This window comes from Oncorhynchus gorbuscha, linkage group LG07 (assembly GCF_021184085.1).
Source record: "Oncorhynchus gorbuscha isolate QuinsamMale2020 ecotype Even-year linkage group LG07, OgorEven_v1.0, whole genome shotgun sequence".
NCBI lineage: Eukaryota > Metazoa > Chordata > Actinopteri > Salmoniformes > Salmonidae > Oncorhynchus > Oncorhynchus gorbuscha.
In genome coordinates, this window is record NC_060179.1 from 1,455,814 (window position 1) to 1,472,374 (window position 16,561).

Consider the following 16,561-nt stretch of genomic DNA (forward strand, 5'->3'; position numbering starts at 1 on the left):
ACTGACTGGACTCTACCCACACATTGACTGGACTCTACCCACACACTGACTGGACTCTACCCACACACTGACTGGACTCTACCCACACACTGACTGGACTCTACCCACACACTGACTGGACTCTACCCACACACTGACTGGACTCTACCCACACTGACTGGACTCTACCCACACACTGACTGGACTCTACCCACACACTGACTGAACTCTACCCACACACTGACTGGACTCTACCCACACACTGACTGGACTCTACCCACACACTGACTGGACTCTACCCACACACTGACTAGACTCTACCCACACACTGACTGGACTCTACCCACACACTGACTGGACTCTACCCACACACTGACTGGACTCTACCCACACACTGACTGGACTCTACCCACACTGACTGGACTCTACCCACACACTGACTGGACTCTACCCACACACTGACTGGACTCTACCCACACACTGACTGGACTCTACCCACACACTGACTGGACTCTACCCACACACTGACTGGACTCTACCCACACACTGACTGGACTCTACCCACACACTGACTGGACTCTACCCACCCACTGACTGGACTCTAACCACACACTGACTGGACTCTACCCACACACTGACTGGACTCTAGCCACACACTGACTGGACTCTAGCCACACACTGACTGGACTCTACCCACACTGACTGGACTCTACCCACACACTGACTGGACTCTACCCACACACTGACTGGACTCTACCTACACACTGACTGGACTCTACCCACACACTGACTGGACTCTACCCACACACTGACTGGACTCTACCCACACTGACTGGACTCTACCCACACACTGACTGGACTCTACCCACCCACTGACTGGACTCTACCCACACACTGAATGGACTCTACCCACACACTGACTGGACTCTACCCACACACTGACTGGACTCTACCCACACTGACTGACTGGACTCTACCCACACACTGACTGGACTCTACCCACACACTGACTGGACTCTACCCACACACTGACTGGACTCTACCCACACACTGACTGGACTCTACCCACACACTGACTGGACTCTACCCACACACTGACTGGACTCTACCCACACACTGACTGGACTCTACCCACACACACTGAATGGACTCTACCCACTGACTGGACTCTACCCACACACACTGACTGGACTCTACCCACACACACTGACTGGACTCTACCCACTGACTGGACTCTACCCACACACTGACTGGACTCTACCCACACACTGACTGGACTCTACCCACACACACTGACTGGACTCTACCCACACACTGACTGGACTCTACCCACACATTGACTGGACTCTACCCACACACTGACTGGACTCTACCCACACATTGACTGGACTCTACCCACACACTACCCACACACTGACTGGACTCTACCCACACACTGACTGGACTCTACCCACACATTGACTCTACCCACACACTGACTGGACTCTACCCACACACACTGACTGGACTCTACCCACAGACTGGACTCTACCCACACACTGACTGGACTCTACCCACAGACTGGACTCTACCCACACACTGACTGGACTCTACCCACACTGACTGGACACTACCCACACACTGAATGGACTCTACCCACACACTGACTGGACTCTACCCACACACTGACTGGACTCTACCCACACACTGACTGGACTCTACCCACACTGACTGGCCTCTACCCACACACTGACTGGACTCTACCCACACACTGACTGGACTCTACCCACACACTGACTGGACTCTACCCACACACTGACTGGACTCTACCCACACACTGACTGGACTCTACCCACACACTGACTGGACTCTACCCACACACTGACTGGACTCTACCCACACACACTGAATGGACTCTACCCACTGACTGGACTCTACCCACACACACTGACTGGACTCTACCCACACACACTGACTGGACTCTACCCACACACACTGACTGGACTCTACCCACTGACTGGACTCTACCCACACACTGACTGGACTCTACCCACACACTGACTGGACTCTACCCACACACTGACTGGACTCTACCCACACACTGACTGGACTCTACCCACACACTGACTGGACTCTACCCACACACACTGAATGGACTCTACCCACACACACTGACTGGACTCTACCCACACACACTGACTGGACTCTACCCACACACTGACTGGACTCTACCCACACACTGACTGGACTCTACCCACACACTGACTGGACTCTACCCACACACTGACTGGACTCTACCCACACACTGACTGGACTCTACCCACACACACTGAATGGACTCTACCCACTGACTGGACTCTACCCACACACACTGACTGGACTTTACCCACACACTGACTGGACTCTACCCACACTGACTGGACTCTACCCACACACTGACTGGACTCTACCCACACACTGACTGGACTCTACCCACACTGACTGGACTCTACCCACACACTGACTGGACTCTACCCACACACTGACTGGACTCTACCCACACACTGACTGGACTCTACCCACACACTGACTGGACTCTACCCACACACTGACTGGACTCTACCCACACACTGACTGGACTCTACCCACACACTGACTGGACTCTACCCACACACTGACTGGACTCTACCCACACACTGACTGGACTCTACCCACACACTGACTGGACTCTACCCACACACTGACTGGACTCTACCCACACACTGACTGGACTCTACCCACACACTGACTGGACTCTACCCACACACTGACTGGACTCTACCCACACACTGACTGGACTCTACCCACACACTGACTGGACTCTACCCACACACTGACTGGACTCTACCCACACACTGACTGGACTCTACCCACTGACTGGACTCTACCCACACACTGACTGGACTCTACCCACACACTGACCCACACACTGACTGGACTCTACCCACACACTGACTGGACTCTACCCACACACTGACTGGACTCTACCCACACAGACTGGACTCTACCCACACACTGACTGGACTCTACCCACACACTGACTGGACTCTACCCACACACTGACTGGACTCTACCCACACTGACTGGACTCTACCCACACACTGACTGGACTCTACCCACACACTGACTGGACTCTACCCACACACTGACTGGACTCTACCCACACACTGACTGGACTCTCTACCCACACACTGACTGGACTCTACCCACACACTGACTGGACTCTACCCACACACTGACTGGACTCTACCCACACACTGACTGGACTCTACCCACACACTGACTGGACTCTACCCACACACTGACCTCTACCCACACTGACTGGACTCTACCCACACACACTGAATGGACTCTACCCACTGACTGGACTCTACCCACACACACTGACTGGACTCTACCCACACACTGACTGGACTCTACCCACTGACTGGACTCTACCCACACACTGACTGGACTCTACCCACACACTGACTGGACTCTACCCACACACTGACTGGACTCTACCCACACACTGACTGGACTCTACCCACACACTGACTGGACTCTACCCACACACTGACTGGACTCTACCCACACACTGACTGGACTCTACCCACACACTGGACTCTACCCACACACTGACTGGACTCTACCCACACACTGACTGGACTCTACCCACACACTGACTGGACTCTACCCACACACTGACTGGACTCTACCCACTGACTGGACTCTACCCACACACACTGACTGGACTCTACCCACACACACTGACTGGACTCTACCCACTGACTGGACTCTACCCACACACTGACTGGACTCTACCCACACACTGACTGGACTCTACCCACACACACTGACTGGACTCTACCCACACACTGACTGGACTCTACCCACACACTGACTGGACTCTACCCACACACTGACTGACTGGACTCTACCCACACACATTGACTGGACTCTACCCACACACTGACTGGACTCTACCCACACACTGACTGGACTCTACCCACACACTTGACTCTACCCACACACTGACTGGACTCTACCCACACACACTGACTGGACTCTACCCACAGACTGGACTCTGGACCCACACACTGACTGGACTCTACCCACAGACTGGACTCTACCCACACACTGACTGGACTCTACCCACACTGACTGGACTCTACCCACACACTGACTGGACTCTACCCACACACTGACTGGACTCTACCCACACACTGACTGGACTCTACCCACACACTGGACTGGACTCTACCCACACACTGACTGGACTCTACCCACACACTGACTGGACTCTACCCACACACTGACTGGACTCTACCCACACTGACTGGACTCTACCCACACACTGACTGGACTCTACCCACACACTGACTGGACTCTACCCACACACTGACTGGACTCTACCCACACACACTGAATGGACTCTACCCACACACACTGACTGGACTCTACCCACACACTGACTGGACTCTACCCACACACTGACTGGACACACTGACTGGACTCTACCCACTGACTGGACTCTACCCACACACTGACTGGACTCTACCCACACACTGACTGGACTCTACCCACACACTGACTGGACTCTACCCACACACTGACTGGACTCTACCCACACACTGACTGGACTCTACCCACACACTGACTGGACTCTACCCACACACTGACTGGACTCTACCCACACACTGACTGGACTCTACCCACACACTGACTGGACTCTACCCACACACTGACTGGACTCTACCCACACACTGACTGGACTCTACCCACACACTGACTGGACTCTACCCACACACTGACTGGACTCTACCCACACACACTGAATGGACTCTACCCACTGACTGGACTCTACCCACACACACTGACTGGACTTTACCCACACACTGACTGGACTCTACCCACACTGACTGGACTCTACCCACACACTGACTGGACTCTACCCACACTGACTGGACTCTACCCACACACTGACTGGACTCTACCCACACACTGACTGGACTCTACCCACACACTGACTGGACTCTACCCACACACTGACTGGACTCTACCCACACACTGACTGGACTGGACTCTACCCACACACTGACTGGACTCTACCCACACACTGACTGGACTCTACCCACACACTGACTGGACTCTACCCACACACTGACTGGACTCTACCCACACACTGACTGGACTCTACCCACACACTGACTGGACTCTACCCACACACTGACTGGACTCTACCCACACACTGACTGGACTCTACCCACACACTGACTGGACTCTACCCACACTGACTGGACTCTACCCACACACTGACTGGACTCTACCCACACACACTGACTGGACTCTACCCACACACTGGACTGGACTCTACCCACACACTGACTGGACTCTACCCACACACTGACTGGACTCTACCCACACACACTGACTGGACTCTACCCACACACTGACTGGACTCTACCCACACACTGACTCTACCCACACACTGACTGGACTCTACCCACACACTGACTGGACTCTACCCACACACTGACTGGACTCTACCCACACACTGACTGGACTCTACCCACACACTGACTGGACTCTACCCACACACACTGAATGGACTCTACCCACTGACTGGACTCTACCCACACACACTGACTGGACTCTACCCACACACACTGACTGGACTCTACCCACTGACTGGACTCTACCCACACACTGACTGGACTCTACCCACACACTGACTGGACTCTACCCACACACTGACTGGACTCTACCCACACACACTGACTGGACTCTACCCACAGACTGGACTCTACCCACACACTGACTGGACTCTACCCACAGACTGGACTCTACCCACACACTGACTGGACTCTACCCACACTGACTGGACACTACCCACACACTGAATGGACTCTACCCACACACTGACTGGACTCTACCCACACACTGACTGGACTCTACCCACACACTGACTGGACTCTACCCACACACTGACTGGACTCTACCCACACACTGACTGGACTCTACCCACACACTGACTGGACTCTACCCACACACTGACTGGACTCTACCCACACACTGACTGGACTCTACCCACACACTGACTGGACTCTACCCACACACACTGAATGGACTCTACCCACTGACTGGACTCTACCCACACACACTGACTGGACTCTACCCACACACACTGACTGGACTCTACCCACTGACTGGACTCTACCCACACACTGACTGGACTCTACCCACACACTGACTGGACTCTACCCACACACTGACTGGACTCTACCCACACACTGACTGGACTCTACCCACACACTGACTGGACTCTACCCACACACTGACTGGACTCTACCCACACACTGACTGGACTCTACCCACACACTGACTGGACTCTACCCACACACTGACTGGACTCTACCCACACACACTGAATGGACTCTACCCACTGACTGGAATCTACCCACACACACTGACTGGACTCTACCCACACACACTGACTGGACTCTACCCACTGACTGGACTCTACCCACACACTGACTGGACTCTACCCACACACTGACTGGACTCTACCCACACACACTGACTGGACTCTACCCACACACTGACTGGACTCTACCCACACATTGACTGGACTCTACCCACACACTGACTGGACTCTACCCACACATTGACTGGACTCTACCCACACATTGACTGGACTCTACCCACACACTGACTGGACTCTACCCACACATTGACTCTACCCACACACTGACTGGACTCTACCCACACACACTGACTGGACTCTACCCACAGACTGGACTCTACCCACACACTGACTGGACTCTACCCACAGACTGGACTCTACCCACACACTGACTGGACTCTACCCACACTGACTGGACACTACCCACACACTGAATGGACTCTACCCACACACTGACTGGACTCTACCCACACACTGACTGGACTCTACCCACACACTGACTGGACTCTACCCACACTGACTGGACTCTACCCACACACTGACTGGACTCTACCCACACACTGACTGGACTCTACCCACACACTGACTGGACTCTACCCACACACTGACTGGACTCTACCCACACACTGACTGGACTCTACCCACACACTGACTGGACTCTACCCACACACACTGAATGGACTCTACCCACTGACTGGACTCTACCCACACACACTGACTGGACTCTACCCACACACACTGCCTGGACTCTACCCACTGACTGGACTCTACCCACACACTGACTGGACTCTACCCACACACTGACTGGACTCTACCCACACACTGACTGGACTCTACCCACACACTGACTGGACTCTACCCACACACTGACTGGACTCTACCCACACACTGACTGGACTCTACCCACACACACTGAATGGACTCTACCCACTGACTGGACTCTACCCACACACACTGACTGGACTCTACCCACACACTGACTGGACTCTACCCACACACTGACTGGACTCTACCCACACACTGACTGGACTCTACCCACACACTGACTGGACTCTACCCACACACTGACTGGACTCTACCCACACACACTGAATGGACTCTACCCACTGACTGGACTCTACCCACACACACTGACTGGACTTTACCCACACACTGACTGGACTCTACCCACACTGACTGGACTCTACCCACACACTGACTGGACTCTACCCACACTGACTGGACTCTACCCACACACTGACTGGACTCTACCCACACATTGACTGGACTCTACCCACACATTGACTGGACTCTACCCACACACTGACTGGACTCTACCCACACTGACTGGACTCTACCCACACACTGACTGGACTCTACCCACACACTGACTGGACTCTACCCACACACTGACTGGACTCTACCCACACACTGACTGGACTCTACCCAAACTGACTGGACTCTACCCAAAGACTGGACTCTACCCACACACTGACTGGACTCTACCCACACACTGACTGGACTCTACCCACACACTGACTGGACTCTACCCACACACTGACTGGACTCTACCCACACTGACTGGACTCTACCCACACACTGACTGGACTCTACCCACACATTGACTCTACCCACACACTGACTGGACTCTACCCACAGACTGGACTCTACCCACACACTGACTGGACTCTACCCACACACACTGACTGGACTCTACCCACACACCGACTGGACTCTACCCACACACCGACTGGACTCTACCCACACTGACTGGACTCTACCCACACACTGACTGGACTCTACCCACACACTGACTGGACTCTACCCACACACTGACTGGACTCTACCCACACATTGACTGGACTCTACCCACACACTGACTGGACTCTACCCACACATTGACTGGACTCTACCCACACATTGACTGGACTCTACCCACACACTGACTGGACTCTACCCACACATTGACTCTACCCACACACTGACTGGACTCTACCCACACACACTGACTGGACTCTACCCACAGACTGGACTCTACCCACACACTGACTGGACTCTACCCACAGACTGGACTCTACCCACACACTGACTGGACTCTACCCACACTGACTGGACTCTACCCACACACTGACTGGACTCTACCCACACACTGACTCTACCCACACTGACTGGACTCTACCCACACACTGACTGGACTCTACCCACACACTGACTAGACTCTACCCACACACTGACTGGACTCTACCCACACTTACTGGACTCTACCCACACACTGACTGGACTCTACCCACACACACTGACTAGACTCTACCCACACACTGACTGGACTCTACCCACACTGACTGGACTCTACCCACACACTGACTGGACTCTACCCACACACTGACTGGACTCTACCCACACACTGACTGGACTCTACCCACACTTACTGGACTCTACCCACACACTGACTGGACTCTACCCACACACACTGACTAGACTCTACCCACACACTGACTGGACTCTACCCACACACTGACTGGACTCTACCCACACACTGACTGGACTCTACCCACACACTGACTGGACTCTACCCACACACTGACTGGACTCTACCCACACACTGACTGGACTCTACCCACACTTACTGGACTCTACCCACACACTGACTGGACTCTACCCACACACACTGACTAGACTCTACCCACACACTGACTGGACTCTACCCACACACTGACTGGACTCTACCCACACACTGACTGGACTCTACCCACACACTGACTGGACTCTACCCACAGACTGACTCCTCCCTGTATATAGCCATGTTATTACCTGGTACTCCCTGTATATAGCCATCTTATTACCTCCCTGTATATAACCATGTTATTACCTGGTACTCCCTGTATATAACCATGTTATTACCTGGTACTCCCTGTATATAACCATGTTATTACCTGGTACTCCCTGTATATAACCATGTTATTACCTGGTACTTCCTGTTTATAGCCATGTTATTACCTGGTACTCCCTGTATATAGCCATCGTATTACCTCCCTGTATATAACCATGTTATTACCTGGTACTCCCTGTATATAGCCATGTTATTACCTGGTACTCCCTGTATATAACCATGTTATTACCTGGTACTACTTGTGTATAGCCATGTTATTACCTGGTACTACTTTTATATAACCATGTTATTACCTGGTACTCCCTGTATATAACCATGTTATTACCTGGTACTACTTGTATATAACCATGTTATTACCTGGTACTACTTGTATATAACCATGTTATTACCTGGTACTACTTGTATATAACCATGTTATTACCTGGTACTCCTTGTATATAACCATGTTATTACCTGGTACTCCCTGTATACAGCCATGTTATTACCTGGTACTCCCTGTATACAACCATGTTATTACCTGATACTCCCTGTATACAACCATGTTATTACCTGATACTCCCTGTATATAACCATGTTATTACCTGGTACTCCCTGTATATAACCATGTTATTACCTGGTACTTCCTGTTTATAGCCATGTTATTACCTGGTACTCCCTGTATGTAGCCATGTTATTGTTATTTTGTTACTATTTCCTTTATTTTCTTATCTTACTTTCTAACTTTGCATTGTTTGGAAAGGGCTCGTAAGTAAGCATTTCATGTAACTGTCTACACCTGTTGTATTTGGGGCATGTAACTGTGTACACCTGTTGTATTTGGGGCATGTAACTGTGTACACCTGTTGTATTTGGGGCATGTAACTGTGTACACCTGTTGTATTTGGGGCATGTAACTGTGTACACCTGTTGTATTTGGGGCATGTAACTGTCTACACCTGTTGTATTTGGGGCATGTAACTGTCTACACCTTTTGTATTTGGGGCATGTAACTGTCTACACCTGTTGTATTTGGGGCATGTGACTGTCTACACCTGTTGTATTTGGGGCATGTAACTGTCTACACCTGTTGTATTTGGGGCATGTGACTGTCTACACCTGTTGTATTTGGGGCATGTGACTGTCTACACCTGTTGTATTTGGGGCATGTAACTGTCTACACCTGTTGTATTTGGGGCATGTAACTGTCTACACCTGTTGTATTTGGGGCATGTAACTGTCTACACCTGTTGTATTTGGGGCATGTGACTGTCTACACCTGTTGTATTTGGGGCATGTGACTGTCTACACCTGTTGTATTTGGGGCATGTGACAAATCAAATGTGATTTGATTGTTTTGATTTGTTTGGCTCACCTGTGTAGTGACCTCCTCTCTAGCCGGGGATGCAGGTGCAGGTGAAGGTACGGCTTTCTCCTCTATAGGGCCCTTTCTCTCCTCCACCAACCCGTTGAAGGCTGGGGCCGCAGCTGCCATCTTGGGACGTGATGGTGTTTGGCCTACAGCTCCCATGATGCTCTTCACCTTCTCCTTGGTGACCTTTGACTCGAAGAGAGCCTTCAGGACTCCGATACTCCCGGCCGGGTCGACTCTGGGAGAGGGCCCAGGGAGACTGGACATGGACTTACTGCGGGAGAGACTGGTCGACCTCTGGGACTTCTCCCCTGACAGGCTGGCCGACCCCTGGGACGTCTTTCCTAACAGGCTAGTTGACCCACGGGTCGTCTCTCTCACTCCGTTGTTTGTCGTCAGGGACTCCAGCTTGCGCTCCTGTGCCAGTTGTCTCTTTGTTTTCTCGCGGACGGTTGAGAAGGAGGTCTGATGCTTGGTTATCTGCTGGAGAAAGAATCAGAAGAAGAAGACAGGTGCTGCTTAGTGTCCATCCGGAGACAGTCGACAATCAGAAGTTGATGACATGAAATGTGGTGTGATGTTTTACCTCAGTCTTGTGCTCCACATGGTTCAGGGTAGGGACCTCTACTGAAGGGCTGGCCTGGTATCTGTTATGTGAACAAGACAAATCCTTCATCAATACTCTGTGATCTTATTCACCAAAACAGACATTGATATGTCTGTGTTGCATGTCCCTCGCCTAATGGTTAAGGATTTGAGAGATGCCAGCTGGTCCCCTGTACCTATGGAGCTGGTCATGTGCTAAAAGCTGGGTCAGAGACCATTACGTTTCAGTCAGTCAATTCAGAAAGTGTTAAAAGGAATAGTTTCTCCTCCTTCGGTTTATTGTGAAGTCATTGAAAATAAAAGGAGGTTTTCATTGAATTGTATTTTTCAGTTTACTTCCTGAATTGACTTATTAAAACCTGGTGCCTATGGAGCTTGGAATTGACTTATTAAAACCTGGTGCCTATGGAGCTTGGAATTGACTTATTAAAACCTGGTGCCTATGGAGCTTGGAATTGACTTAGTGGTTAAATGGTAAAGGTTCTGGTTCTGGTTCCTCTCACCTGGTCAACATCTGAGATACGGAGATGGACTTCATCCTGTCTCTAAACCCCGCCTCCGCCCAGGCAGGCTTGTCTCCGTCACCCATAGAGACGCTCCGTAGAGATTGGGCACGCCTCAGAACACTCCTCCCCTCCATGGCCGATGATGATGTCACAGCACCCCTTAATGATGTCACAGCACCTCTAAAAATACAGGACACCAAAACTCAACACCTGATTGACATGGAAGAGTCAGCAGGAGAATAATCAGTCTCCATTCACCAGAACAGTGTGGAGGAATCAGTCTCCATTCACCAGAACAGTGTGGAGGAATCAGTCTCCATTCACCAGAGCAGTGTGGAGGAATCAGTCTCCATTCACCAGAGCAGTATGAAGGAATCAGTCTCCATTCACCAGAGCAGTGTGAAGAAATCAGTCTCCATTCACCAGAGCAGTGTGGAGGAATCAGTCTCCATTCACCAGAGCAGTGTGGAGGAATCAGTCTCCATTCACCAGAACAGTGTGAAGGAATCAGTCTCCATTCACCAGAGCAGTGTGAAGGAATCAGTCTCCATTCACCAGAACAGTGTGAAGGAATCAGTCTCCATTCACCAGAGCAGTGTGAAGGAATCAGTCTCCATTCACCAGAGCAGTGTGGAGGAATCAGTCTCCATTCACCAGAACAGTGTGGAGGAATCAGTCTCCATTCACCAGAACAGTGTGAAGGAATCAGTCTCCATTCACCAGAGCAGTGTGAAGGAATCAGTCTCCATTCAGCAGAACAGTGTGAAGGAATCAGTCTCCATTCACCAGAACAGTGTGAAGGAATCAGTCTCCATTCACCAGAGCAGTATGAAGGAATCAGTCTCCATTCACCAGAACAGTGTGAAGGAATCAGTCTCCATTCACCAGAGCAGTGTGAAGGAATCAGTCTCCATTCACCAGAGCAGTGTGAAGGAATCAGTCTCCATTCACCAGAGCAGTGTGAAGGAATCAGTCTCCATTCACCAGAGCAGTGTGAAGGAATCAGTCTCCATTCACCAGAGCAGTGTGAAGGAATCAGTCTCCATTCACCAGAGCAGTGTGAAGGAATCAGTCTCCATTCACCAGAGCAGTGTGGAGGAATCAGTCTCCATTCACCAGAACAGTGTGGAGGAATCAGTCTCCATTCACCAGAACAGTGTGAAGGAATCAGTCTCCATTCACCAGAGCAGTGTGAAGGAATCAGTCTCCATTCAGCAGAGCAGTGTGGAGGAATCAGTCTCCATTCACCAGAACAGTGTGAAGGAATCAGTCTCCATTCAGCAGAGCAGTGTGAAGGAATCAGTCTCCATTCACCAGAGCAGGGTGAAGGAATCAGTCTCCATTCACCAGAGCAGTGTGGAGGAATCAGTCTCCATTCACCAGAGCAGTGTGAAGAAATCAGTCTCCATTCACCAGAGCAGTGTGGAGGAATCAGTCTCCATTCACCAGAGCAGTGTGGAGGAATCAGTCTCCATTCACCAGAACAGTGTGAAGGAATCAGTCTCCATTCACCAGAGCAGTGTGAAGGAATCAGTCTCCATTCACCAGAACAGTGTGAAGGAATCAGTCTCCATTCACCAGAGCAGTGTGAAGGAATCAGTCTCCATTCACCAGAGTAGTGTGGAGGAATCAGTCTCCATTCACCAGAACAGTGTGGAGGAATCAGTCTCCATTCACCAGAACAGTGTGAAGGAATCAGTCTCCATTCACCAGAGCAGTGTGAAGGAATCAGTCTCCATTCAGCAGAACAGTGTGAAGGAATCAGTCTCCATTCACCAGAACAGTGTGAAGGAATCAGTCTCCATTCACCAGAGCAGTATGAAGGAATCAGTCTCCATTCACCAGAACAGTGTGAAGGAATCAGTCTCCATTCACCAGAGCAGTGTGAAGGAATCAGTCTCCATTCACCAGAGCAGTGTGAAGGAATCAGTCTCCATTCACCAGAGCAGTGTGAAGGAATCAGTCTCCATTCACCAGAGCAGTGTGAAGGAATCAGTCTCCATTCACCAGAGCAGTGTGAAGGAATCAGTCTCCATTCACCAGAGCAGTGTGAAGGAATCAGTCTCCATTCACCAGAGCAGTGTGAAGGAATCAGTCTCCATTCAGCAGAGCAGTGTGGAGGAATCAGTCTCCATTCACCAGAACAGTGTGAAGGAATCAGTCTCCATTCAGCAGAGCAGTGTGAAGGAATCAGTCTCCATTCACCAGAGCAGGGTGAAGGAATCAGTCTCCATTCACCAGAGCAGTGTGGAGGAATCAGTCTCCATTCACCAGAGCAGTGTGAAGGAATCAGTCTCCATTCAGCAGAGCAGTGTGAAGGAATCAGTCTCCATTCACCAGAGCAGTGTGGAGGAATCAGTCTCCATTCACCAGAGCAGGGTGAATATAATACATTACAGTATTTTGTCACTCTACTATGATATTGTTACTACTACAATGTTACAATGTAACTCTCAAAGACCAAACAATGCCTCTCCACTTTACTTGATTTGGAATGATTAAGAGACAAGCGCATTCAGACACACAGCAGAGTTCGCAGAGTTGTGAAACACTTCGTCATCAAAACAGATCAAAAATGCAGATAGTTGTTTGTCCATTGATTCAAATGAGGATTTGTTATTGTATATCATATATTACTCAACATCACACCATTATTATCAATCTGGCCGTTACCTTTAGTGAAGTCCGCTGGTCGTCTCTCCTTGTCGCAGTCACAGGAGCGTCAAGCTCATCACAAGACACACGTTACGTACTGCTTCAAACCAGCGTCTCGGACCAAAGTCCTCTGTCCTTCCTTATTACAGCTGACGAGAGAATGTTTATAGCTATACGTTTACAACACAGATGGAATCTCTGCAGTCCAATAGCAGATGTACTATGATGGTGATCAATAAAAAATTCCTCTTTTAAGATCCTCTCACCTTGATACAGGTACTATCATCAACTATAGTATGTTGTATCAAAAGTAGAGTTGTGGAGACCCCGGTCCTCAAACGAGAGGTGTTTTAAGCACCCATTGGGACACTGTACTGTACAGTTACAGAGAGTTACTGAGGTAGGGTGACCAGGACGGTTGTGTAGGCAATACCGTGTCACGGCCTTGGGCCCTTCTCTCTCTCTCTCTCTCTCTCTCTCTCTCTCTCTCTCTCTCTCTCTCTCTCTCTCTCTCTTCTCTCTCTCTCTCTCTCTCTCTCTCTCTCCTCTTCTCTCTCTCTCTCTCTCTCTCTCTCTCTCTCTCTCTCTCTCTCTCTCTCTCTCTCTCTCTCTCTCTCTCTCTCTCTCTCTCTCTCTCTCTCTCTCTCTCTCTCTCTCTCTCTCTCTCTCTCTCTCTCTCTCTCTCTCTCTCTCTCTCTCTCTCTCTCTCTCTCTCTCTCTCTCTCTCTCTCTCTCTCTCTCTCTCTCTCTCTCTCTCTCTCTCTCTCTCTCTCTCTCTCTCTCTCTCTCTCTCTCTCTCTCTCTCTCTCTGAACAGGAAGGTATGAATGAGGTTAGGTTTAAATGTGCTCTCTCTCACATTATTTAACTCTAACCCTTTGGCCCTATGGCCTGAGTACTCATTAACCTTCAGACATGTTTCTAGTTATTATGTAGTTATTATCTAGTCATGTCGTTATTATGTAGTTATTATGTAGTTATGTAGTTATTACCTAGTTATTATCTTGTTATTATCTAGTTATTATCTAGTTGTTATCTAGTTGTTATCTAGTTATTATCTAGTTATGTAGTTATTATCTAGTTATTACCTAGTTATTATCTAGTTATTATGTAGTTATTATCTAGTTGTTATCTAGTTGTTATCTAGTTATTATCTAGTTATTATCTAGTTATGTAGTTATTATCTAGTTGTTATCTAGTTATTATCTAGTTATGTAGTTATTATCTAGTTGTTATCTAGTTATTATCTAGTTATGTAGCTATTATCTAGTTATCTAGTTATTATCTAGTTATGTAGTTATTATCTAGTTATGTAGTTATTATGTAGTTATTGTGTAGTTGTTATCTAGTTATTATGTAGTTATTACATGGAATACACCTACAGTGCAGAACAGTGACCCTACAGAGAAATGGTTCATCTGGTGTCACAAACACATCTAACTGCACATTATTACTGCTGGGTTATTTCCTGCTGGGGGAGAGTTGTCTAGTTATTATGTAGTTATTATCGAGTTATTATGTAGTTATTATCTAGTTATGTAGTTATTATGTAGTTATTATGTAGTTATTATGTAGTTATTATCTAGTTATTATCTAGTTATGTAGTTATTATGTAGTTATTATGTAGTTATGTAGTTATTATCTAGTTATTATCTAGTTATTATCTAGTTGTTGTGTAGTTATTATCTAGTTATGTAGTTATTATGTAGTTATTATGTAGTTATTATGTAGTTATTATGTAGTTATTATCTAGTTATTATCTAGTTGTTGTGTAGTTATTATCTAGTTATGTAGTTATTATGTAGTTATTATCTAGTTATTATGTTGTTATGTATTTTTTATCTAGTTATTATCTAGTTATTATGTAGTTATTATCTAGTTATTATGTAGTTGTTGTGTAGTTATTATCTAGTTATTATCTAGTTATTATGTAGTTATTATGTAGTTGTTGTGTAGTTATTATCTAGTTATTATCTAGTTATTATGTCATTATTATCTAGTTATTATCTAGTTATTATGTAGTTGTTGTGTAGTTAGTCTCTGTAACTACCACTCCTATGGTGCAGACTCTCTAGTCTCTGTAACTACCACTCCTATGGTGCAGACTCTCTAGTCTCTGTAACTACCACTCCTATGGTGCAGACTCTCTAGTCTCTG

General features: G+C 48.8%; 1 protein-coding gene across 2 annotated transcripts in view; it reads right to left on the bottom strand.

The window, feature by feature from the left end:
- LOC124039435 (LIM domain and actin-binding protein 1-like) overlaps positions 1-14,550 on the bottom strand; it is a 50,774-nt gene extending 36,224 nt beyond the window's left edge. The window contains exons 1-4 of one of the 2 annotated variants that reach the window (XM_046355399.1): positions 14,424-14,550; positions 11,748-11,930; positions 11,225-11,285; positions 10,642-11,118 (exon numbers count right to left, since the gene is read on the bottom strand). In XM_046355399.1, the coding sequence (XP_046211355.1) occupies positions 10,642-11,118; positions 11,225-11,285; positions 11,748-11,884 (675 nt within the window). In that variant the 5' untranslated portion in view covers positions 11,885-11,930; positions 14,424-14,550. Of the gene's footprint in view, positions 1-10,641; positions 11,122-11,224; positions 11,286-11,747; positions 11,931-14,423 lie in introns of both variants that reach the window. The other variant, XM_046355398.1, reaches the window with a different exon arrangement.
- Positions 14,551-16,561: the final 2,011 nt, after the last annotated feature.